Source organism: Schistocerca serialis, chromosome 2, assembly GCF_023864345.2.
Source record: "Schistocerca serialis cubense isolate TAMUIC-IGC-003099 chromosome 2, iqSchSeri2.2, whole genome shotgun sequence".
NCBI lineage: Eukaryota > Metazoa > Arthropoda > Insecta > Orthoptera > Acrididae > Schistocerca > Schistocerca serialis.
The window spans coordinates 489,901,225-489,927,909 of record NC_064639.1 but is presented as its reverse complement, the minus strand read 5'-3'; the positions used below and the strand labels follow the sequence as shown (position 1 = coordinate 489,927,909).

The 26,685-nt window shown below is 45.3% G+C and overlaps 1 protein-coding gene across 1 annotated transcript in view; it reads left to right on the top strand.

The window, feature by feature from the left end:
* The window catches only part of LOC126457418 (uncharacterized), a 151,217-nt gene that overhangs the window by 61,440 nt on the left and 63,092 nt on the right, over window positions 1-26,685 (top strand). Inside the window, exons 4-6 of the mRNA XM_050093687.1 lie at window positions 12,388-12,681; window positions 18,581-18,960; window positions 23,253-23,508. Coding sequence (XP_049949644.1) covers window positions 12,388-12,681; window positions 18,581-18,960; window positions 23,253-23,508 — 930 coding nt within the window. The remainder of the gene's footprint in view (window positions 1-12,387; window positions 12,682-18,580; window positions 18,961-23,252; window positions 23,509-26,685) is intronic.

The window sequence follows — 26,685 nt, the reverse complement described above, 5'->3', positions numbered from 1 at the left end:
GGGCCACATCAATTTTCGACGCTTCTGCTTCCATTCTCCCTATGGCCCTCCACAGCACAGAGTCTGTAGGTATCTTCTCTGTGCCATACTGTACCGTCTGTGACTATACACAGCGATTGTGGATGTGAGATTACCCTGAAAACACTAACCCCCTCGATGGGTGCCCTGATGTCATTGTTGGCGTGGTTGTCCGTTGATCGGAATGCCTCTTCCGTGCAGAAAACGATCGTAATGACATCTGTTGATAGTTTGCATAACCATACCGTAAACTAGACACAGGACGGGGCAATAGTAGTATGTTGTTTAATTTTGGACACCAGTGTACATATCATGATATAACGTTCATAATTCCCAGTGGCAAATAACACTTCCCCAGAGCTCTCGTACAAACGGAAGTCAACTCTCAATCACCTACCAAAGATTATACTTCGCTGTTCCACGCATATCAGTACCACCAGAGATACTGCTGCCCATACAAGAACTTATGCACGGCTTCATGTCTCCCTTCAACCATCTTACACATATGTTACAACATTTGTATCTATTGTGGTTTGACAGAACATGACATTGACTGATCTATCTTACAACATTTGCAACAGTTGGCAAACAATCGAATCCTCAGGACTACTGCGTGCTTACAACTGCACTTCAAATTACGCACGGAAACATTAAAATATAATTACTACTAAGGAAATTAGGTTTGTGGCTGCTTTTCAGGAGACCACTAGCAAAGTCGGCCCAGAGAAGCCCACTGAAAGCTTCCGTCTTTCCCTTCAACATTGACTCGTTCATCTCTCAAAGCGCAAACTATTTTTATTTCTTATAAATTTGCTAGCAACCAAACCTTTTGTTGTAAATGCAACATATTCAAGCCATTCGTGATGTTTCGTAAAGAATGTTGCTCACGTTCAAAGTTCTTTGCTACTGCTGTTTATTCTTTATACTTTTGACATTTCTTTATTTTTTACAAAATTAGCTGCAAATTGTTTATTTCTTGTTGACTGCGTAAGTTCACGGCAAGCCTGTTTCGGCATATGCGACATTATCAAGTGTTGCTGATTATTTTTGTATATACTTTTATTCTACGTCTACGTAATAGTACTATAAGATTTTATCTCTACTGTGGCAGGTAGAGACGTGAGTCGACCAGCCTTCAGGAGTCGTTAGTGCAAGGTGCCTGCCACACTCGCAAACGCAACACACAAAAGACCAATCAACCGATTCTAAGATCAGACAGAATCCATCACAATCGTACAACTGTTAAGTCGATGATTATTCACACTGCTATGTATTAATGCAGCTGAGATTTCATTATCAATGAAACAAAAATTTAATTAAATTCATGTAATTAAAAATGACCTGACTGACTTTCAGTATTAAAAGAAAACAATATATTTTCTGTTATGGCAGCCTGCAGAATTTTCTCATCCAGAATTTTTGCATTCTCTGTTAACAAACTGAAGGCGGCAGAATAACGGTCCACGCCTTGGGATTGGCGGAAAGGTACCTGTGCGCATAGATGCAGCTCACTTCCCACGATGTTAGCGGGAACATAGCGGTGGCCCTGCTTTCCTGCTTCCGTCTTTTGGAACACCTATTAGCTTTGTTCAAATCTCTCAGGACCTCTTATGGGTAGCACAGCTTTGAAAAGCGCTTTTGTAGCACTCTGGCTTCAGAGACAATCAAAACTGCTTACTCGCGCCACTGCTGGCTATGAGAACTTCTGTTGAGAACCTCTCGGAAAACCGTTGTTGTCAACCCACTCCCGAACACTTGCAGATGCCACGCCTTGCTACATTCCCCGACCTAAGGAAAACACAAGCTAATATCCCAGAACTCACTGGCCCTGATGTTCCATTCAGAAAATCTACGAGAAAATGGTTGTACGTATTGTCATTTAGCGATGTGTCATAGATTAGAGTCGTCACAACTTTTAGATGCAGTGACGTCCATAAATCGACTTGGAACGTAAGCTCTTTTACGTGTTAATTTGTTGACACAGGTCATGTATTCGATTATTTAGAAATAACCCAAGTTTTTCTTCGTTCAGAAACATTAGTTTATCAAAAATCAACACCTTAACGCTTAACAACGACAATAAACATTTCCATCGCGGCAAAGAGTGTAAAACAATCTCTGCCCGTAAGACATAGATATTAAAATGTCTTTCAGGATATGAAATAAAACTATTCACAACAGAAAACTTTCACGCTCCCCCTTTTTTAAAATAATTTACACACTCACATTATTGCACAGCTCTCGTAGTCGGACAGCAAATAATGGTTTTGTTTCCAGAATGAGATTTTCAGTCTGCAGTGTACTGTGCGCCGGTATGAAACATCCTGACAAATCAAAACTATGTGCCGGGGGTACTGGCCGAAGTAAAACTGTGAGGACGGGTCGTGAGCCGTGCTCGAGTAGCTCCGATGGTAGAGCACTTGCTCACGAAAGGCAAAGGTCCCGAGTTCGGGTCTCGGGCCGCCACACAGTTTTGATCTGCTAGGAAGCTACGTATCAGCGCACGCTCTGCTGCAGAGTGAAAATCTCATTCTGGAAACATCCCCCAGACTGTGGCTAAGCCATGTCTCCGCATTATCCTTTCTTCCAGGAGTGATAGTTCTGCGAGGTTCGCAGGAGAGCTTCTGTGAAGTTTGAAAGGTAGGAGACGAGTTACTGCCAGAAGTAAAGCACGGGTCGTGAGTTTTGCTTGGGTAGCTCAGGTGGTAGAGCATTTGCTCACGAAAGGCAAAGGTCCCGATTTCGAGTCTCGGTCCGGCACACAGTTTTGATCTGCTAGGAATTTTCACTGGTTTTGTTAATAAACCCTCAAGCTGGTTTTGTGTATTTACCGCTGAAACAGTAATTTGACCAGGTATAACTAACTCTCGAACAAGGGAGTGTCTGAGACGAGTATGTTCTGTTCGTCGGCGAAATTCAGGATTCGGTGCGAGTCAAACTGCAGCCTCATTGTCGCTCGTAGGAATGGTTAGGAATCCTTTAGCTGATAAAACAAGAGTTGAAAGTCTCTTGATCCAAACAATTTCTTGTGTTGTTTCACTAGCTGCTACAACTTCAGCTTCTGTAGTAGACATTGCAAATAAAGTTTGTCGCTGACTCATTCAACTGACAGGTGCACCGAAGTACAGACAACGAACACCTGAGCTAAATCTTCCAGTCTCTAAATCCTCTCCATGATCGGCATCAGTATAACATTCAAGAATACATTTGTCTTCACCGCTTTTGTAAATCAGTCCATAACAGTTCTACAAGCACTCAAGCTAAAGCGCTCCAAAACCTTTTTCGTCTAGTGAGTCTGAGTGAATTCAATTGACCGATCTTCTTTTCTATCAGTTTCCAATCCTATACAATTGGGCTTGATTTTATTTTCAATTCTCTTTCAAGATCTTCAATAAATTCTTTAAGTTCACTATCATGATTGGCCGCAATCAATCCTTCATCAACACAGAGTACGAAGAAAATCTTGTAAGAACCGTTCTGTCTCATATAAAGAGGTCAGAGTCAGCTTCGCTTCTCTTAAATCCTAGTTCCGTGGCATAATTAGTGAATGAATGTCTCATTTCAGCAACGGGGTGTCTGTTTCAGGCAGATAAGGTTTTCATTAGTCGACATAATTTTCTGGGACCATCATTATGACTTTCAGGCGGTGTCACAAATCTTGTTTGCTTGAGATCACCGTAAAGAAAAGAAGTAGTCACGTCTATTTGTGCAATGTTCATATTCTCTTTGGCGGCTGCGGTGGCCGAGCTGTTCTAGGCGCTTCAGTCCGGAACCGCGCAGGTTCGAATCCTGCCTCGGGCATGGATGTGTGTGATGTCCTTAGGTTAGTTAGGTTTAAGTAGTTCTAAGTTCTAGGCGACTGATGACCTTAGAAGTTAAGTCCATAGTGCTCAGAGCCATTTGAACCAGGCTTCTTTCGACACCATATTTTGTATGGAGACATTCCTAGAATACTGCAAGATCAGGAAGTATGCTGCGGAATTGATCATTTTAGCGCAAAAGCGACTGAGGAATGTTTCCGTGAGCATGCGTCATAGCCCTGGCTATTGCAATAAGAGTACGATTTTCTCTTTCACTGCATCAATTTTGCTGTGGAGTGTATGGCATAACGAAACGTTGAATTACACCCTCCGTCTGTAGAATTTCCATTGTCTGTTTTTTATTGAGCTCTCCTCCTTTATAGCTTAAGAGGTTTTTAATTGCATGCCTAGCAGTCTTTGTTTCTGTCATAAATTGTCTTAATTTATTAAGAACTTGTGATTTTTCCTTGACGAAGTAAAAAACTCGAAATTTACTGTAATCATCTTTGAATAAAACAAAGTACGATATCCAGACTTGGAAGTTTGAAAAGGACAACAGACATCCGTATGACTCAGCTCTCCTTGTTCAGAAACTCTCTTCCATATGCCAAATGGAAGCCGATGTGCTTTACCGTACGTACAGCCTTTACAGAGCTCAGAATTCAGTCCCACGTATATCCCTAAGATCTTGCAGATTAACATTTTGACATGTCGTTTATTCTGATGTCCAAATCTTTCATGATACGATTGTAGTATGTTTACTCGACTCATGTCATTTGCTTCAGCAAGAATAGGAGGTTCAATGCTTCTCATAATTAATTTAAATAGTCCTGTTTTAAAATAGGCAACGGCCTTGCCGCAGTGGATACACCGGTTCCCGTGAGATCACCGAAGTTAAGCACTGTCGGACGTGGCCGGCGCTTGGATGGGTGACCATCCCGCCGCCATGCGCTGTTGCCATTTTTCGGGGTGCACTCAGCCTCATGATGCCAATTGAGGAGCTACTCGACCGAATAGTAGCGGCTCCGGTCAAAGAAACCCATCGTAACGACCGGGAGTGCGGTGTGCTGACCACACGCCCCTCCTATCCGCATCCTCAGTTGAGGATGACACGGCGGTCTGATGGTCCCGATGGGCCACCTGTAGCCTGATGACGGAGTGCTTTTATATACCATACATCACTAAAGGTGATTTTGCGCCACTTTTCATTTACTGCTGCTTCCATATCTTTGCTGGTCTTGCCAACAGCCTTAAACGTGTCGTAGAAACTGATTCTAATCCCCTGAAAAAACTGTCAGTATTGGTGATATGACGTGTTGCCCATTGTCCACAAATCAGCTCTCTCTCTCTCTTACTCTGACGACATTACAAATGGCTCAAATGGCTCTGAGGACTATGGGACTCAACATCTTAGGTCATAAGTCTCCTAGGACTTAGAACTACTTAAACCTAACTAACCTAAGGACATCACTCACACCCATGCCCGAGGCAGGATTCGAACCTGCGACCGTAGCAGCCCCGCGTTTCCGGACTGCAGCGCCAGAACCGCACGGCCACCGCGATCGGCACGACATTACAAGTTTCAGCGAAGAGAACAAAGTTAGTATTACAAGTTTCAGCAGCTTCTTACATATCTCTTTCCTGAGGTTTTTGTGGTCGACTATTCGCAAGCCACTTGCGGCATTTTTGGATCACATGATTTGGATTTTTACAATAATGACAAATGATTTTCTTTTTCCATTACGGGAGTTTAGAGAGTTCTTTCAATGAGTTACTTTACAAGCATCTCTTGAGATGTAGAATTTCCTGCTTTATTCGAGGAAGCTTTTCTGTGTGGACAACACTGAGTTGTCAGGCTATCAATAGATCTGTCCCTTTTTGACATAAGCATCCATTTGAATGAATATTACTCATCTGGTAGCGTGTCTAAAATTTTACAAATTAAAAATAAATGCGATACTCCGAGGTTTTTTTCTACATTTTTGGCCATTTCTTGCTACAGATGACTCCACAAGTTTTCCAACATTATAAGTGATTGCTACATCACCATTAGAATGTTTCACAGAACATTAATTAACGAAGGTCATCAACTTTATCTTCAAAAACACCGTCAAATGATTTATGCAATTCTGCCCATACTTCTCGACATGTATTAAAACGCATTATTTTCTGTAATGTTTTCTTTGTCATATTCGTAGTCGCCCGCATCTCGTGGTCGTGCGGTAGCGTTCTCGCTTCCCACGCCCGGGTTCCCGGGTTCGATTCCCGGCGGGGTCAGGGATTTTCTCTGCCTCGTGATGGCTGGGTGTTGTGTGCTGTCCTTAGGTTAGTTAGGTTTAAGTAGTTCTAAGTTCTAGGGGACTGATGACCATAGATGTTAAGTCCCATAGTGCTCAGAGCCATTTGAACCATTTGAGCCATATTCGTAGTCAATACAACTAAAGCATTGCTGTCAGCCTTAAGGTAGCCTAATTATTTAACGCTTTCTTAGGCGTCTCTTTTACTTGAGCAGTAGTATCTTCCGCGGGTTTCGCAGGTTTCACTAATCTACGTTAAATTACGTCAAGCTCTCCACGAATACCATGTATATAGACATTTGCTTTGTATTTCCTTGTATTCCAGTTTTATTTCCCTTTCAGTAAACCAACGCTTATCGCCCTTGCCGAATCCACAGTCGAAATTCACAAATTGACTCCTAACGCGACGTACGAAAGTCGCAATACGCTAATTTCAAAATTTACACTTCATTTATGTACGAAACTTCGGTTTATTTTAAGTTACGCAGTACCACACTAGGCCTATAATCTCTTTGATTATTTAGGAATAACACAAGTTCATTTTCATTCAAAAACACTGGTTTGTTAAAAGTCTACGCATAAACGCTTAACGGCTATGATTAAAACTTCATTTGCGTCCAAGAGCGTAAAACAATCTGTGCCTGTAAGACAGGAATATTTAAATGCCATTCAAGTTATTAAGTAAAGCTGTTCACAACACAAAATTTTAACAGTATTTACTTTTTATAGAAGAATAATTATGAAATTGCGTGTTATTTTTTTGACAGTTGTAAAATAACACATCGTTCCAATGATGCTTTATGTTCACAGGTAAATAATTATATGTCAGATAGTTAGAGATGTTTTTGTCAGAGATACTGCACTGTGCATTATATAGGCCTGCGATCTCAGTGTTGTCTATCGTTTTTTGTTTGTTGTGTTTTGTTTATCCCCTTTCTTTTTTATTTATATCAGTATAGGTTTCCAGATAATGTTTATGTGTGACGTACGAATGACATCCTTAATGGACGGGTGGACTTCAACATAAGGATAAACACAACGCGATAGATAAAAAGCAATACACAACATTAAGGTCGCGCATCTATGTATTGTATATTGTTACTTAAAATCCGTCTTGATTGCAATTTTTTTTATTATTCATATGACCGGTTTCGGTTCATTCTGAACCATCTTCAGATCTGTAAAAATAATTATACTAATTTACTATTTCACGAAAGCAAATCTTTTTCATCCTATCTAGTCAACATCAAATGTACCAGAACGTACCTGATATTTCAGTTACAGGAGTTTAACGTCGGATTTACGAAAGCATCTTTCAATTTTGTCTGTAATTCTTCCATTGTAAGTGAGAGCTACATCTTTTTTCTTCTTGTTCCTCTTAACTGCTACTTGACTTCCTTCTGTTTGTTTCATTTGCCTTTTCTTTATCTTCCTATAAATATTCATCACCTGCTTACACGTATATCCGTTCGCTACGGCCACTTGTTTTAAAATACTTAACTCCTTTTCTACTTCGTGTTGGCTTAGTGGCAATCTTAGTAGCCTGTATACCATCGAAGTAAAATATGCCCACCGCGATACAAATGGGCATATTTTACTTCGATGGTATACAGGCTACTAAGATTGCCACTAAGCCAACACGAAGTAGAAAAGGAGTTAAGTATTTTAAAACAAGTGGCCGTAGCGAACGGATATACGTGTAAGCAGGTGATGAATATTTATAGGAAGATAAAGAAGAGGCAAATGGAACAAACAGAAGGAAGTCAAGTAGCAGTTAAGAGGAACAAGAAGAAAAAAGATGTAGCTCTCACTTACAATGGAAGAATTACAGACAAAATTGAAAGATGCATTCGTAAATCCGACGTTAAACTCCTGTAACTGAAATATCAGGTACGTTCTGGTACATTTGATGTTGACTAGATAGGATGAAAAAGATTTGCTTTCGTGAAATAGTAAATTAGTATAATTATTTTTACAGATCTGAAGATGGTTCTGAATGAACCGAAACCGGTCATATGAATAATAAAAAAAAATTTGCAATCAAGACGGATTTTAAGCAACATTATAAAATCACTGATTGCTGTTATCCCATAAGACATTATGTCTGTTTTTGCAAAATATTGTATATCTCCGACAAAGAACTTCTCTAACTACCTAAGACATAATTTTCTTGTAAACATAAAGCATCATTGGGACGATTTGTCATTTTACGTCAAAAAATAACCAAAGTTCCACGATTATGCTTCTGTAGGAAGTAAATACGTGACCTGTGTTAACAGTACATAAAAGAACTTACAGCCCAAGGTAACTCCACTCAATATTAAGTATAATGTAAGATAAAATCTTATAATACTGTTAAATAGACGTAGAATAATGATAAATGTAATGTCAACAGGAAGACTTGGATAATGGCACATATGCCGAAAAAAGCTTCTCGTGAACTTAAGTAATTAACAACAAATAAACAATTCGCAGCTAATTTTGTCAAAAGGAGGAAGAAGATGTCACATTATGACCTTACACAAGCTTCAGGCCCAGCAGAGAAGAAAAATCTGTATATTATTATGTTCTCTTAACATTATTTTGAACTTTCTGTCTGACGCACATACTTCATCTCTTCTTCGACTGCATTCCATTACCCTAGTTTGTTTCGTTTCGTTGAGATTCACCGTACAACCTCTTTTGAGACACTCTCCATTCCGTTCAGTTGCTCTTGAAAGTTCTTTGCTGTGTGTGAGAGAATTGCAAACAGAGAATTGCAAACTTGTTCGCAAACTTGAAAGTTTTTATTTCATTTCTCTGAATTTTAATTCTTTCGAAATTTCCCCTTGGTTTCCTTTACAGATTGAATAACATCGCGAATAGGCTACAACTCTGACTCACTGCCTCCTCGACCATCGTTCTCCTTTCATCTCCTTCGACTCTCTCTGTCAAGACCACGTACGATAAAATATCCATACACCATTTAGTAGACATTAACATGGGGTTGCCCACGCCTTTGTCCTTATGGCAGCTTCAAGTCTGTTGGATGCACATGCAGTGAGGTGTCTGAATGTTTGTGGAAGAATGGCAGCCCATTACTTCTCTTAGAGCCCAAACCAGAGAAGGTAGATATGTTGGACGCTGGAGCCTGGAGAGAATTTGGCGTTCTAAACCATCCAGAAAGTGTTCCACTGGGTCCAGTTGGGTTCTGTACAGGTCAGTCCATTTCAGGATTGGTATTGTCCACATACCACTGCCTTACAGATGTTTCATTATGACAGGGTGCCCTGTTATGCTGATACAATCTGTCATTGCCTATGAACCGTTCCTCTATTTTATCGAGTCCGCAGTGTTGTCACATACGGCGTCACTCTTTGCCCCACCTCATGCATCATTCAGCACTGACAACAGAATTGTATGGCTTGTGAGAGGCTGCTCGGCCATTGTATCCCAGTCTAAATCGCTACGGACAGTCATTGTGGTGTCTCCACTGCTGGTAGCTCTTTGATAGTCACGAGTAGTTCCTTCCGCTGATTTCATGGCATTTTTTGCAGACACCCTCCAGTGCTCGATAGTCCCAGTCTGCTAGCACAGGATATCTAAGTGGTCCTGGTTTACTGTGGTTGTTCCTTTGCGATTCCACTACAGTCACATCACCAACAATCGACTTCGGCAGATTTAGAGGGGTTGAAATGTCTGTGATGGCTTTTTTATTCAGGTGACTTTCAGAGACTGGACAATCTTCGAAGTCATTGAGTTGTCCTGACGAACCCATTCTGTTGTTACTGCTTCTCCAATGACAACACAGTACTCATCGGCTCCTTTCATACTTGCATGTCCGCCTGCTGTGGTAACTAGTGGTCACTTCCGTGTAAGATAGGTGTGGCCAGATACTTTTGATCAGATACTACGAGGGGCGTTCAATAAGTAATGCCACACATTATTCTTCCGAAAGCAGGTTGGTTTTATTCAGGATTCCAATACGTCACATTATTCCCAACTCTTATGGCTACAAAACCCTATTTTTCAACACAATCTCCGCTCAATGCGACGGCCTTACGCCAGTTTACTGGGAGAGCCTGTATGCTGCATGGTTCTGCTCTACTGGTCGACGTCGGAGCCAATGTCTTGCTGCACGAAGAACCCCCCTATCATCCAAGAACCGCTTCCCGCGGAGTGCATCCTTCATTGAGCCAAATGGATGCAAGTCGGAAGGTGCGAGATCCGGGCTTTAGGGTGGGAGGACGAACAGTCGAATGGAGTTCTGTGAGCTTCTCTCGGGTGCGGAGACTTGTGTGAGGCATTGCGTTGTCATGGATAAGAAAGGTTCGCTTACATTTTTTGTGGCGACGAATACGCTAAAGTCGTTTCTTTAATTTCCTGAGGGTAGCACAATAACCTTCAGAGTAGATCGTTGCGCCATAAGAGATGACACCATACAGAATAGCCTCTTCAGAGTCCCAGAAGACCATCGTCATGACTTTACCGGCTGTGGATACAGCTTTGACCTTATTCTTCGGAGGTGGTGTGGCGCCGCTCCATGGGGGAACGCACAGGCTTGCACGAGATTGTTGCGATAATACGAGGGTCACTCCCAAAGAAATGCACACCACGTTTTTTAATCGATCTTTTATTCTACATGTGTGAAAGTTTTACAGTGTGTTCATACATAATTTAGGAACAATATTTTCATTTCTCCACATAATTTCCATCCCTGTCAACTGCCTTACGCCATCTTGGAACCAGCGCCTGTATACGCGAACGGTAAAATTCTGGACCAACCTGTTGGAGCCACTGTTTGGCAGCGTCCACAAGGGAGTCATCATCTTCAAACCTTGTTCCACGATGAGAGTCTTTCAGTTTCCCAAAGAGATGATAGTCACATAGAGCCAGGTCAGGACTGTATGGCGGGTGTTTCAGTGTTGTCCATCCGACTTTTGTGATTGAGGCCTGCCGCTGCGAGGACAAACCTCAATATTGTCGTTCCCGATTTCATCACGTAACCTGCTTCCCCACCAACTAATTGTACTGCGGTTGACAGCAGCAACTCCATACACCTTTTTCAACCTCTTGTGGATGTTTCCCACTGTCTACCTTTCACAGCACAGGAATTCTATAACAGCACGTTGCTTCTACATCTACATCCATACTCCGCAAGCCACCTGACGGTGTGTGGCGGAGGGTACCTGGAGTACCCCAACGGTTCTCCCTTCTATTCCAGTCTCGTATTGTTCGTGGAAAGAAGGATTGTCGGTATGCCTCTGCGTGGGGTCTAATCTCTCTGATTTTATCCTCGTGGTCTCTTCGCGAGATATATGTAGGAGAGAGCAATATACTGCTTGACTCCTCGGTGAAGGTATGTTCTCGAAACTTCAACAAAAGCCCGTACCGAGCTACTGAGTGTCTCTCCTGCAGAGTCTTCCTCTGGATTTTATCTATCATCTCCGTAACGCTTTCGCGATTACTAAATGATCCTGTAACGAAGCGCGCTGCTCTCCGTTGGATCTTCTCTATCTCTTCTATCAACCCTATCTGGTACGGATCCCACACTGCTGAGTAGTATTCAAGCAGTGGGCGAACAAGCGTACTGTAACCTACTTCCTTTGTTTTCGGATTGCATGTCCTTAGGATTCTTCCAATGAATCTGTCTGGCATCTGCTTTACCGACGATCAACTTTATATGATAATTCCATTTTAAATCACTCCTAATGCGTACTCCCAGATAATTTATGGAATTAACTGCTTCCAGTTGCTGACCTGCTGTATTGCTTCTGACAAACGTCAGGTGCAGCAGCCAACTTTAAGACATGCTGTGACGGCGCCACTCGAGGGAACAGGTTGAACTAAATTTGAAAAGAAGCGGGAAGGATGTATCTACACACTGTAAAACTTTAACACATGCAGAATGAAAACTGTATTTTTACAAAAATAGTGTGCATTTCTTTTGGAGTGACCCTCGTAGCAGACGCCTCGCCCAACGATTTAACATTCTTTTGTTCACTGCCATGTCTCTCTAGACACTCTGCAAGAGCCTGTAAATATCTGCTGGGCTCCGATTTTCCGCCAAAAGAAATTCGATGACAGCTCTCTGGTTGGGACGCACGTCAGTTACTGACACCGTTTCGAAGGCTACTTCTAGCGCCGCTGGGGGGTGAAACTGGAATATTCTACCACGTCCCACAAGAAATTCCGCATTTTTTCGACTGAAATTCGCCGAGAAAGAAAATTTTTTCCGTTGCATATTGAGCGGCTTCCGTGTATTTGTGTCTAGTTTTGTGTGTTCCTGACAGGAGCGGCTGGTGGAGCTGTGTGAGCCGGGCGGCGGGCTGCGCTACCCGCGGCTGCGCTACGCGCTGACCACGGCGTGGGGGCGGTACGCGTGGCGCGAGGAGGACGCGTTCCACCTGGAGGCGCACGTGGTGGCGGCGCCGTCGCTGCCCGCGCCCGCCGTCGACCACCCGTGGGCGCAGCAGGCGGCCAGCGACGTGGCCGGCAGGTTCCTGCCGCACCACCTCTCGCCCTGGCAGGTCGCCCTGCTGCCCGGCGGCCGCGTCGTCGTCATCCGCCTGCACCACCTGCTGCAGGTAACACGCCTGCGCACCTCCAGCACTCGCAGCTTCCTGTTAAACTGCCGACTGTGCTGTCGTCTATAGGAATGTAAGCCGACTTACAAGGCGACAGCCAGCCCTTTAATCACAGATTTTGACGAGTCTTAGGTATGTACGAGGGTTGGAACTTTAATAGTGGCAACTACATTACACGCCATTAAAATTGCTACACCAAGAAGAAATGCAGATGATAAACGGGTATTCATTAAACAAATATATTATACTAGAACTGACATGTGATTGCATTTTCACGCAATCTGGGTGCATAGATCCTGAGAAATCGGTACCCAGAACGACCACATCTGGCCGTAATAACGGCCTTGATACGCCTGAGCATTGAGTCAAACAGAGCTTGGATGGCGTGTACAGGTACAGCTATCCATGCAGCTTCAACACTATACCACAGTTCATCAAGAGTAGTGACTGGCGTATTGTGACGAGCCAGTTGCTCGGCCACCATTGACCAAACGTTTTCAATTGCTGGGAGATCTGGAGAAGGTGCTGGCCAGGGCAGCAGTCGAACATCTTCTGTATCCAGAAAGGCCCGTACTGGACCTGCAATATGCGGTCGTGCATGATCCTGCTGAAATGTAGGGTTTCGCAGGGATCGAATGAAGGGTATAGCCGGCCGGAGTGGCCGAGCGGTTCTGGGCGCTACAGTCTGGAACCGCGCGACCGCTACGGTCGCAGGTTCGAATCCTGCCTCGGGCATGGATGTGTGTGATGTCCTTAGGTTAGTTAGGTTTAAGTGGTTCTAAGTTCTAGGGGACTGATGACCTCAGAAGTTAAGCCCCATAGTGCTCAAAACCATTTGAAGGGTACAGCCACGGGTCGTAACACATCTGATATGTAACGTCCACTGTTCAAAGTGCCGTCAGTGCGAACAAGAGGTGACCGAGACGTGTAACCAATGGCACCCCATACCATCACGCCGGATGATACGCCAGTATGGCGATGACGAATACACGCTTCCAATGTGCGTTCACCGCGATGTCGCCAAACACGGATGCGACCATCATGATGTTGTAAGCAGAACCTGGATTCATCCGAAAAAATGACGTTTTGCCATTCGTGCATCCAGGTTCGTTGTTGAGTACACCATCGCAGGCTCTCCTGTCTGTGATGCAGCATCAGGGGTAACCGCAGCCGTGGTCTCCGAGCTGATAGTCCATGCTGCTGCAAACGTCGTCGGACTGTTTCTACAGATGGTTGTTGTCTTGCAAACGTCCCCATCTGTTGACTCAGGGATCGAGACGTGGCTGCACGATCCGTTACAGCCATGCGGATAAGATGTCTGTCATCTCGACTGCTAGTGATACGAGGCCGTTGAGATCCAGCACGGCGTTCCGTATTACCCTCCTGAACCCACCGATTCCATATTCTGCGAACAGTCATTGGATCTCGAACAACGCGAGCAACAATGTCGCGATACGATAAACCGCAACCGCAATCGCGATAGGCTACATCCGACCTTTATCAAAGTCGGATACGTGATGGTACGTATTTCTCCTCCTTACACGAGGCATCATAACAACGTTTCACCAGGCAACGCCGGTCAAGTGCTGTTTGTGTATGAGAAATCGGTTGGAAACTTTCCTCATGTCAGTACGTTGTAGGTGTCGCCACCGGCGTCAACCTTGTGTGAATGCTCTGAAAAGCTAATCATTTACATATCACAGCGTTTTCTTCCTGTCGGTTAAATTTCGCGTCTGTAGCACGTCATCTTCGTGGTGTAGCAATTTTAATGGCCAGTAGTGTATTTATTTACAGCTAGTACAAAAAGTTTTACTGCCCTTAAAAGTAGTCACCAGCATTGTGTATAACCCGTTGCCAGCGATGTGGAAGTCGTAGCATACTCTTAGTAGTGCCAGTTACGTTGACAGTTCGAGCTGTGCGGTCTATTACCCGACGAATTTGTAGTAGTTCTGAAGCGAATGCCGTGAAGTGTTTCCTTCAGTTTAGAAATCGAGTTGAACTCACGAAGCCTTAAGTCAGGGGAGTGCAGTAGGTGGTATACCACATAGCAGTCTTATCAGTCAAACAAATCAGTAACGGCTTGCACAGTACGTGCTTGAGCGTTGTTCTACAAAATCATGGTCACGTCCTGCAGAAATAATCATCATTTCTGTTTCTATGCTGTTCATTTTTGGAACACAACCTACGACCTTGATGACTGCACGACACAAAGCTTTACCCCTCGCCTGGGCCCGTCAACACCGACATTGGACTGTTTATGCCTGGTCGGACGAGTCTCGTTTCAAATTGTATCGAGCGGATGGACGTGTACGGATATGGAGACAACCTAATGAATCCATGCACCTTGCATGTCAGCAGGTGACTGTTCAAGCTGGTGGAGGTTCCGTAATGGTGTGAATCGTGTGCAGTTGGAGTGATATGGGACACCTGATACGTCTAGGTACGACTCTGACAGTCAACACGTACGTGAGCACCCTGTCTGATCACCTGCATCCATTCATGTCGATTGTGCATTCCGACGGACTAGGGAAATTCTGTCAGGACAATGCGACATTCCACACCCCCAAAATTGCTGCAGAGTGGCTCCAGGAACACTTTTGTGAGTTTAAACACTTCCGCTGCCCACCACACTCCCCAGGAATGAACATTATTGAGCATACCTGGAAAGCCTTGCAACGTGCAGAAGAGATCTCCACCCTCTCGTATTCTTACTGGATTTATGGACATTCCTGCAGGATTCGTGGTGTCGATTCCCTCCTGCACGACTTCAGACATTAGTCGATCCCATGCCACGTCCTTTCGCGACACTTCTGCGTGCTCGCGGGGGCCCTACACGATATTCGGCAGGTGTACCAGTTTCTTTCGCTCTTCAGTGTACTATTCTCGTGGCGGCCGAGCGGTTCTAGGCGCTTCAGTCTGGAACCGCGCGACCGCTACGGTCGCAGGTTCGAATCCTGCCTCGGGCATGGATGTGTGTGATGTCCTTAGGTTAGTTAGGTTTAAGTAGTTCTAAGTTCTAGGGAACTAATGACGTCAGATGTTAAGTCCCATAGTGCTCAGAGCCATTTGAACCATTTTGTACAATTCCAATACAGCGTTAGCGTAACTGAGACTAGGTTTGACAGAGAGGAAAAGGAAGTTTTATTTGATATTTTAAAACTTATGAACGCTGTCCTTTTAGAACAAGTGAAGAATTCCACCATTTTTTCTGAAATAGGCAATTACGATTTTCTGGTTCCTCGTTGTTAAATTGTCAATTATGCCAATTGTACCACCCTAAAATCAACTTCAAATTTTAAACATTTTGATTGGCTGTGAACCAGTAACCGTACGCTATTTAATTACAGGATTTATATACAACAACATCGGTTGCACACAATTTTTGACAATTGACCATGCTTTCGATTGCAGTAGGACAATCTTCATCAGAATAAAAAATTACGTGGAATAAATGTAATTTTGTATGCTGATGAAGATTGCCCTAGTGTAATCGAAACCATGGTCAACTGACAAAACTTGCGTGCAACCGATGTGGCTGTATATACACCCTGTAACTAAAATCAACTGCCGGCCGCGGTGGTCTAGCGGTTCTGGCGCTGCAGTCCGGAACCGCGGGACTGCTACGGTCGCAGGTTCGAATCCTGCCTCGGGCATGGGTGTGTGTGATGTCCTTAGGTTAGTTAGGTTTAAGTAGTTCTAAGTTCTAGGGGACTGATGACCTAAGATGTTGAGTCCCATAGTGCTCAGAGCCATTTGCACCATTTTTTAAAATCAACTTCCTATTGTTTTGTTAAATGTTACTTTATCTACATAAAAAATTCAATACTGTCCTTCGTTAACTGTATCTCGTAATTATTTGTATTTTATTTGTCCTTACCAGTAATTTCTATGTAAGTCGCGCGTGGTTGCGACGTTCAGTTGTCACCTGACGTTGGTCTAAGTAGCCGACAGTCAGTTCATGATCAAACTGCAGAGCACCAGAAAAGCTTCTCTGTTTTAATACTACTGTCATAATCTGCCCAGAACCGACGGAGAATTCAGTTCAAATGGACAAGCTTAGCTTCTAAACCGTAAAAATATCTAATATGTATATATTTTTAAATGTATTAAGGGCGATTATAATACAAAGATTTTTACGTAAAACAGTGTAGTCTTTACAAAAGTGGGATACTTCACAGGACATGAGTAATAGGTCAATAGAGTTATCGAAGGGAGAATGTTTTGGAAGGCACGTGTATGGAAGAGCTGAGGAACAGGACTCCGACCAACGTGATTGAAAGGGGATGGAGAAGAGCTTGAAGGTGGTGGGGTGAGAAGAGAGGAAGCAGAGTATTCTGCAGGGATCGGTAGATCTCTGGTGTGATTTCGAGATCCTGTAAGGGAAGGTGGTGTAATGTGAGAGACTGTATTGGTGGCTTACAAGTTTGATTGTTAATAATCAGGAATGATACGATATGGCGTTTGGTGGCAAGTTTGTGGGAAGTGTAGCAAACGGAAAGGTGTTCTTTGTGGGAGAGGAGAGACAGAACGTTAATCCTACAGGATCCCAGTGGGGGATAATAGATGGATACGGAAGGGAAGGCTGAGTCCATAACTTTCGAGGATTTGAAAGGGCGGTGAAGTTTTAGTGAAATGGAAATTCAAGCGGTATTGGAATGATGAAGGACTTATCGAATTAAGACTTGGTAGGCAGAAAGAGGGAGAGGGAGAGAGCGAGAGAGACTTTTGTTAATGATATATGTATGTTTGTAGGTGGGGATATTAAGCCGCCAAATAATTGTTGAAATTTCTGGTGAAACTTTAGCTGTCCTTTGTTTTGCACAATGCTCTTCGCTACTAGTGTCGGTCAAATGACCATTATCATGCCTAAAACGAACAAATCAAATCAATAGAGAGTACACTGTTTACAGGTAAATAGAACTCTAAACAATGTATTACTTATTGGCACGATCGGCTGGAAGAGTTACACCATAATATGAGTAATTTGCACTTTTGAGCCCACCATAGTAGTACAAAACGTTGAGAACTACAGAACATGGTAGCAATAGCAGTATCAGCTCAATAGGAGGTACATTATAGTCTTTGGTTACATGCAAATTTTATAGATTTATGAGACAGATCGTGAAACTACAAATGTACAAACATTATACATCCAGAAATGTCACACAGACGTCTTGTATAACCTGAAATACCTCATAACGGCCGAAATGGGAGCGTCTGAAAATCATAGAAAGCCGTTTTTTGACACCAGATAAAGCCACATTGGCGAATTTTGTATATTACAAAACATAGTAATACTGTACGAGTAATGTCACTATGTTTTGTAATATACAACCAATGCGGCTGGTTATCAGTCTCCTCCTTCCCAATCTCTCTGTCCATCTCCTTTTCCCCCCTCACTATGTCCATCTCCTCTGCCACCTCAGCCCATCCCCTCCAGCCCATCTCTGTGTCCATCTCCTACTCTCCCCATCTCTATCTCCTCTGCCCTCTCCCTGTCCATCTCCTCCCCCCCTCTTTCTCTGTCCACCTCCTACTCCCCTCTTCCTCTATCTATCTCCTACTCCACCTTTTCTCCGTCATCTCATCATCCCCCTCTGACTATCCACCTGCACTTTTCATTACTCTCTGCTCAGTGTGCTCATTCTGAACAACACGCCAATCGTGCAGGGAAGCCTAGATGCCAGGCATTATTAATACTTTTCAACCCCACACTACGGGAGCTGGGTGGCACTTACACCCACAGTAATTCTTTCTAGACAATAAGTAGCATGTGTACCAAATTTGGCTGAAATCGATGCAGTGGTATAGAAGGAGATGGGGAACGTACACACAATCATTTACACACATTGAGATTACCCACAGTGGGACAGAGTGCAGAGAGAACCTACCTGTGCAGGCAGAGGGCCCGCGGCTGCTGGACATGGTGTCGGCCGTGTGCGCGGCGGCGCTGCTGCAGGAGGACGACGAGATACCACCGCCGATGCCCGCCCCCTCGCCGCCTCCCGCGCCGCCTACGCCGGTGCTGCGCGCACTGCCCGCGCTGTGGGCGGCGCTGCAGGAAACGAGCAAGGACGCTCTGCGGGCGGCGGTGGCCCGCTGGGAGCCAAAGGGCGGCGCCGCCCCCAGGGACCTGCCGGCGTTGCTGGCCGTAGTGGCGAGCGCGTGGGCGGCAGCCGGGTGCGAGGAGCTGACCACCAAGACGCGCCGCCCCCACATCACCACGGCGGACGCCCTGCGCGCCATCTCGCCGCCCGCCGTCTTCTGGGCGTCTCTCAGGTCGGTCGCATATTCCGCTTCACTCCACTTCCCTACTCTATCAGCCTATCGTATCACCTTTTCAAATTGTGTTTGTTCGTCACGTCCGCTGTACGAACGTCTACCGCAGAGCCGCACCGAGGTGATTCTGCGCCCCTGATAGAACTGCCATATCTGCTTCTGTCCCGCCTCCCCCTACCGGTAAAACTACCTAACGCTGTCCAGTCACACAGCACGTCTTTGCTTCTTGAGCGCCAACCTGTTCAAAAAAGACTGGGGCAATGATGAGCGTAGTCGTGAAGCCACACCATATGGTAGCACGTTCACCATACAGAGGAACTTCTTGCACAGTGACTGGAGGTGAAGATGCCCAAACTGTTCCGTGTGTTCACCTGACGTCAGAGAAAAATTAGCTTCGTCTGTCCATAGGATGGTCCAGGGCCAGCCGTCGTCAACTTCAATCCTGTCGTTGTGCGTCCTGTGATGCAAGCTGCTGTAGGATATGGATCTTGTACGGATACCGTTTGAGAATGGTTCGAAGCATCTTCTATACAGTGGACCACGGAATGTTCAACTGTCGTGAAACAACACGCGCACTGCCTGACGATCGGGAATTGCGCGCAGCGTTGTCCGTCATAGCAACAGCGATTTCATCAGCCACCTGTGGCGCAACCTGTCGTCGGCCTGTTCCCGGAGTGACACCCAATTCTCCAGTTGACTCGAACTTCTTCTTCATGCTCTGCACAGCAGGTGGAGAAAGAGGACCCTTCCATTATCCTTTCAGCCGACGATGTTCTCGAAGTGCAGCTGCTCAGCATTACCGTTGTTTTGATAATACGAGGGGCGTTTGAAAAGTCCATGCAAAAATAAAAACTACTTACATGTTTGGGGTAAACTTTTTTATTTTTCGACATAGTCTCCTTTTAGACTTATGCACTTCGTCCAACGCTGTTCTAATTTGTTGTTCCTTTCCGAATAATAAGAATTGTCCAAGTCTGCAAAATAGCTATTATTTGTTGCAATCACCTCCTCGTTTGAATAAAATCTTTGTCACACAAGCCATTTCTTCAAATTGGGGAACAAATAGTAGTCTGAGGGAGCCAAGTCTGGAGAATAGGGGGGATGTAAAACGAGTTGAAATCCTACTTCCATTAATTTTGAGCCCACAACTGCTGAGGTGTGTGCTGATGCATTGTCATGATGGAAAAGGACTTTTTTGCCGTCCAGTCGCCGGCGTTTTTCTTGCAGCTCGGTTTTCAAACGGTCCAATTACGATGAATAATATTCACCTGTAATATTTTTACCCTTTTCCAGATAGTCGATGAGGATTATCCCTTGTGAATCCCAAAAGACAGCTGGCCGGAGTGGCTGAGCAGTTCTTGGCGCTAGAGTCTGGAAATGCACGACCACTACGGTCGCAGGTTCGAATCATGCCTCGGGCATGGACGTATGTGATGTCCTTAGGTTAGTTAGTTCTGAGTTCTAGGGGACTGATGACCTCAGAAGTTAAGTCCCACAGTGCTCAGATCCATTTGAACCCAAAGACAGTCGCCATAACCCTTCCGACCGAAGGAACGGTCTTCGCTTTTTTTGGTGCAGTTTCTCCCTTGATAACCCATTGTTTAGATTGTTGTTTGGTCTGAGGAGTATAGTAATGTATCCATGTTTCATCCACAGTGACGAAACGACGCCTCCTGAGCAGCTGCAAACCCATCTTGCAACATTTCATACGATTCCGTTTTTGGTCAAGCGTGAGCAGTCGCGAAACCCATCTTGCGAATAGCTTTCTTCACGTCCAAATGCTTATGCAAAATACACTCCTGGAAATTGAAATAAGAACACCGTGAATTCATTGTCCCAGGAAGGGGAAACTTTATTGACACATTCCTGGGGTCAGATACATCACATGATCACACTGACAGAACCACAGGCACATAGACACAGGCAACAGAGCATGCACAATGTCGGCACTAGTACAGTGTATATCCACCTTTCGCAGCAATGCAGGCTGCTATTCTCCCATGGAGACGATCATAGAGACGCTGGATGTAGTCCTGTGGAACGGCTTGCCATGCCATTTCCACCTGGCGCCTCAGTTGGACCAGCGTTCGTGCTGGACGTGCAGACCGCGTGAGACGACCCCTCATCCAGTCCCAAACATGCTCAATGGGGGACAGATCTGGAGATCTTGCTGGCCAGGGTAGTTGACTTACACCTTCTAGAGCACGTTGGGTGGCACGGGATACATGCGGACGTGCATTGTCCTGTTGGAACAGCAACTTCCCTTGCCGGTCTAGGAATGGTAGAACGATGGGTTCGATGACGGTTTGGATGTACCGTGCACTATTCAGTGTCCCCTCGACGATCACCAGTGGTGTACGGCGAGTGTAGGAGATCGCTCCCCACACCATGATGCCGGGTGTTGGCCCTGTGTGCCTCGGTCGTATGCAGTCCTGATTGTGGCGCTCACCTGCACGGCGCCAAACACGCATACGACCATCATTGGCACCAAGAAGCGACTCTCATCGCTGAAGACGACACGTCTCCATTCTTCCCTCCATTCACGCCTGTCGCGACACCACTGGAGGCGGGCTGCACGATGTTGGGGCGTGAGCGGAAGACGGCCTAACGGTGTGCGGGACCGTAGCCCAGCTTCATGGAGACGGTTGCGAATGGTCCTCGCCGATACCCCAGGAGCAACAGTGTCCCTAATTTGCTGGGAAGTGGCGGTGCGGTCCCCTACGGCACTGCGTAGGATCCTACGGTCTTGGCGTGCATCCGTGCGTCGCTGCGGTCCGGTCCCAGGTCGGCGGGCACGTGCACCTTCCGCCGACCACTGGCGACAACATCGATGTACTGTGGAGACCTCACGCCCCACGTGTTGAGCAATTCGGCGGTACGTCCACCCGGCCTCCCGCATGCCCACTATACGCCCTCGCTCAAAGTCCGTCAACTGCACATACGGTTCACGTCCACGCTGTCGCGGCATGCTACCAGTGTTAAAGACTGCGATGGAGCTCCGTATGCCACGACAAACTGGCTGACACTGACGGCGGCGGTGCACAAATGCTGCGCAGCTAGCGCCATTCGACGGCCAACACCGCGGTTCCTGGTGTGTCCGCTGTGCCGTGCGTGTGATCATTGCTTGTACAGCCCTCTCGCAGTGTCCGGAGCAAGTATGGTGGGTCTGACACACCGGTGTCAATGTGTTCTTTTTTCCATTTCCAGGAGTGTATTATGTACCCGTTCATTCGAGCTGCCCACAGTACTAGCAATCTCACGCACCTTAACTCTTCTCTCATCCATCACCATATCATGGATTTTATCGGTGACTTCTGGAGTTGTAACCTCCACAGGGCGTCCAGAACGTTCAGCATCACTTGTGCCCCTATGGCCACTGGGAAAATGTTGAAACCATTTATAAACTGATCTAATCGAAGGTGCAGAGTCACCATAATGTTTATCAAGCTTCTCTTTAGTCTCCTGAGGCATTTTGTCTTTCATAAAGTAATGTTTAATCACCATACGAAATTCTTTTTCGTCCATTTTTTGTCAATCACTCGTATCCTTGATTCACACGAATGCCAAACATAAATAAATAGACCAATATGGCTGAAACTTGGTGTATGTTCTTTTCAAAGATGCTACTAACTAAACATGACCTCGATACGCGCCGGTGGTGCCATCTCTCGGTCTTTGCACGGACTTTTCATACGCCCCTCGTAGAGCTTCACCAATAATGCCCTGCTCCTTTTGTCCAAGCTCACGTTGACACGTCAACAAGTGCCTTGCGACTGGTCAGGTGTGTGAGACTACGAATCACCATGACTGAACACGGCACCTGGTGACTATAGTTGGACCTGGACGGATGCATGGAAATCATGCAAGTCATACTCTGGAAATTAATGCTACCAACTTTGGAAGTAGTACGGCAATTAGTTTCCATGTTATAACGTGTTAAATAGGGAAAGTTTAACTATAATCACCGGTTAGTTACTCGGTCCCCGCCGTAAGACCTGCAGCGTCACATGCTGTGACATATGCGCCGCGATCTATCTTTCTCACGGGCCTCGAAATTCACAGACTCATAGACTCATGATGCGTATGATTTCGCTCCTTTATGGTAACTATTGACTGTGGCAGGCAGGGAATGCTGTCAAAGTTAAAAAAAAATCCGAATCGTGAACAACAGCGGACACCGTGTAGCGAATTAAACGCTAGTAAAGAGTGTGTATTCCAGTATCAGTGCACCTCTGTGTAATCGAGGAGGGACGTAAGTGGCGTGAACGGGGGCGTGGCTGTTGCGTGTGCAGGGTGTGGTGGTGGGTGGCGGTGGTGGCGACGGTGCGGCTGCCGCTGTGGTGGGCGGTGCAGGTGGCGCAGCTGGTGGTGCGGGGGCGGCGGTCGGCGTTGGCGGCGCAGTGGCGGCTGGCGGCGGCCGCGGGGGCGGAGCTGCGCTGGCTGTGCCTGCAGCTGCTGGACGGCCCGCTGGCGATGCTGCGGCAGGCGCTGCACCCGGGGAACGCCAGCGCCAGGTCCATGCGCGCCGGCTCCTTCACCGGCCGCAAGGTCTGTCTCTGCACAGACGCTCTGCTGTCGTACCGTACCACTGTCTACTGGAGATGTCACTCGCTCTTCTCATAACTAACTACGTAGCAAACCAGTGTGCTATTGTGCAAAATGTTTTATGACTGTTTTGTGACTGCAATGATTTTCAAGTTGTTGGAGATTGCTAATATGACAGTATAGGGTATCAACTTCTTAACTAAGCTGGTGATGTAGACTGCCTCTGTATATTTATTGCTAATATGACAGTATAGGGTTGTAATTTACCCCCGTCCTTCCTAGTTGCAGCTGTGGTCCACATTAGTCTTTTATGAAAATTGGAGATGAGCGAAGGTTACAATCTTACTTATCTTTCCTCGTAGAGTTGGCTCCAGTTCTTCTCGTCTAGGGGTCTGATTCTTGAAGCTGAAATTCTCACATTTTAGGTCCTCATAGTTGAATTGATCTAATTAAATTTGAAGATTGTTGTTGCAGAATTTTTGTTGGTACGTCAATATATTGTCACATTTTAGTATATCATACAGTCTTTTGATTTTTCACGTTAACAGAGCTGACATCTGACAATATTGCATATAATTAGTGGAATAGAGCAGTGCATAAGGAATCTTCCGCACGATGCAGCTGAGGACGTCAGGCTACCTACCAGCCATATCCTGGCGAAAGCTAAGCCACCAAAATCTAATATTAGCCAGGAGGAACGACGTTGCTTACGGTTATTACGTGAGAATGAAGACTTGGTTGTCTTGCCAGCCGACAAAGGGAATGCCACCGTGGTTCTGAACTCTGCAGTCTACCACCTGAAGATGCTACATTTATTAGAAGACCCCACGTACCGCAAGCTTAGTCGTGATCCCACACAGGCCATTGTCGGAAAGACAAGGAAGTTATTGAAGGATTCAGGCTTACCAGATGAAATGGTGAAGAAATTAAGCCTCGTGCCACCAGACCTCCCAGGCTTTATGGATTACCAAAGATACACAAGGAAAGTGTTCCCCCGAGGCCCATTATTAGTGCAATTAGTTCTCCCACCTACAGACTTGCTAAACATCTGGCAGGATTACTAGCACCAAAATTGGGACATTGCGAACACCACGTCGTCAAGCCGCAGAAATTTATTGAGACACTCAAGAGACTGAAGATAGGCCCAAACGACCTAATGTTTAGCCTGGATGTTGCGTCACTTTTTACTAGGGTTCCAATACAGGATACGCTCGATCTTTTGGCCCAACAATTTCCATCTGGAATCATTAAGTTGTTCCGTCACGTCCTAACGACAACGGACTTTTTGTACTGTGATGAATATTATGAGATGACTGACGGCACAGCCATGGGATCACCAATGTCTCCAGCAGTCGCAAATTTCTTCATGGAGCACTTTGAGGAGCAGGTTCTGCAAACTGCGACATTACGGCCATCTTGCTTTCTACGTTACGTTGATGACACCTTCCTGATATGGCCTCATGGTGAAGATACACTAGAGCAGTATGTCGATCATATGAATGGTGTCCATCCCAACATTAAATTTACTGTCCAGGTGGAGAAGCACGGAAAGCTACCATTCTGGGATGTTTTGGTTGAGCGGAAGGCAGGAGGCCAACCTAGTCATTCAGTGTACCGGAAACCAACACACACTGATCGCTACTTGAACGCCAATAGTTTCCACCACCCTGTACACAAGAAAGCTGTCCTGAACACGTTGGTTCATAGAGCCAAGATTATTTCTGACGAAGACCATCTACAGTCTGAATTGCAGAATCTAAAACGTGTTTTCGGGGAAAATGGATACAGCAGAAGAGCCATCGCAAACGCTTTCAAGGGCCGCCGACGAAAGACACCTGGTGAATCAATAGAAGAGGCCAAACGGACTGTATTCCTGCCATACTGTGGAGCAACTAGCAGTAAGTTGGGACGTCTGCTGCAGAAACATGGGCTAAGACCAGTGTTCCGTCCCGCCCCCAAGATACGAGATATGTTGCGCCCTGTGAAAAAACGACATTGCTCTTAGTGGCCGGTGTGTATGGTGTACCCTGTGAATGTGGCAGCATGTACATTGGACAGACAATTTGCACGGTTTCGGAGCGTTGTACTGAGCACAAGCGCCATATACAACAAAGGGAGCTTGACAAGTCGGCCATACCGGAGCATTGCCTAGAAAACGGACATAAACTACAGTTCGAAAATACAAAAGTGTTGGCTCATGTGTCTACATATTGGGACTCCGTTATAAAGGAAGCGGCCGAGATTCGCATAAACAACAACAATTTCAACAGAGAGCAGCCTCCATATACTTACTGAACAATGCAAGTGATACATTCATCGTAATGTTAATGAAAATTTGGTGTACACCATAGACTATAGGGCTGAAAAGGGCAAACATTTACTGACATTTTCTAGTACGGTAAAGTGTTAAAGCTTCATAGTAGTGTCCACACAAAATGCTTTTCGTCGGTGTTGCTATCTAGTGACCGGTTTTAGAATTACACGAAGGAATGCGCTGTAGCCACTTCCATAAGCAGTTTCCGGTATTTTCTATTGTTTTTGTTTTTATGAGACACGTGGTTGCGTTTTGACCAGCATTTGTAATTTTTTGCTTTCTACACCTCTAAGTGCTCTAGAATGTATTATGGGTATTTGATAGGTATTATTAATTCTTGAGTTACAGAATTTTGTCGAGTGCAAAATTCTGCTTATTTTTAAAACTAGCTGTACAGGATGGTCAGAAACAGCGTGCAAAGCCTGTAAGGGTATTGCAGAGGAGGTTGTACTGAGAAATAATTGCGAAGAAAAAAATTTGGTACGTTCCGCCGCTCCCGAGTTATTTAGCGTTGAAGTTAGCGAATCAGGTCGCTGTGCGCGCAAATCCAAGCACTTGCACGGGCTAAAATGCGGTAACGCACAGACATCTGTGGGTCTGTGGCTTACCACATGTTGAAATGCTCATTACCATTTCAAATGTTCCTTTCTTCGGACGTGATAAATTTAAGCTAGGTGAGGAATACTTACGTCTTTTTGATTTGAGGAAACCAAAAGAAGAACAAGTTTTGCGACAGCGCCTCTGCCAGGCTGCCTAAATTAGCGCGCACGAAGACCTCATTCGCTAACTTCAATGCTAAATAACTAGGAAGCAGCGCAACATATCGATTTTCTTCTTGAGAATTATTTCTGAGGACAACCTACCCT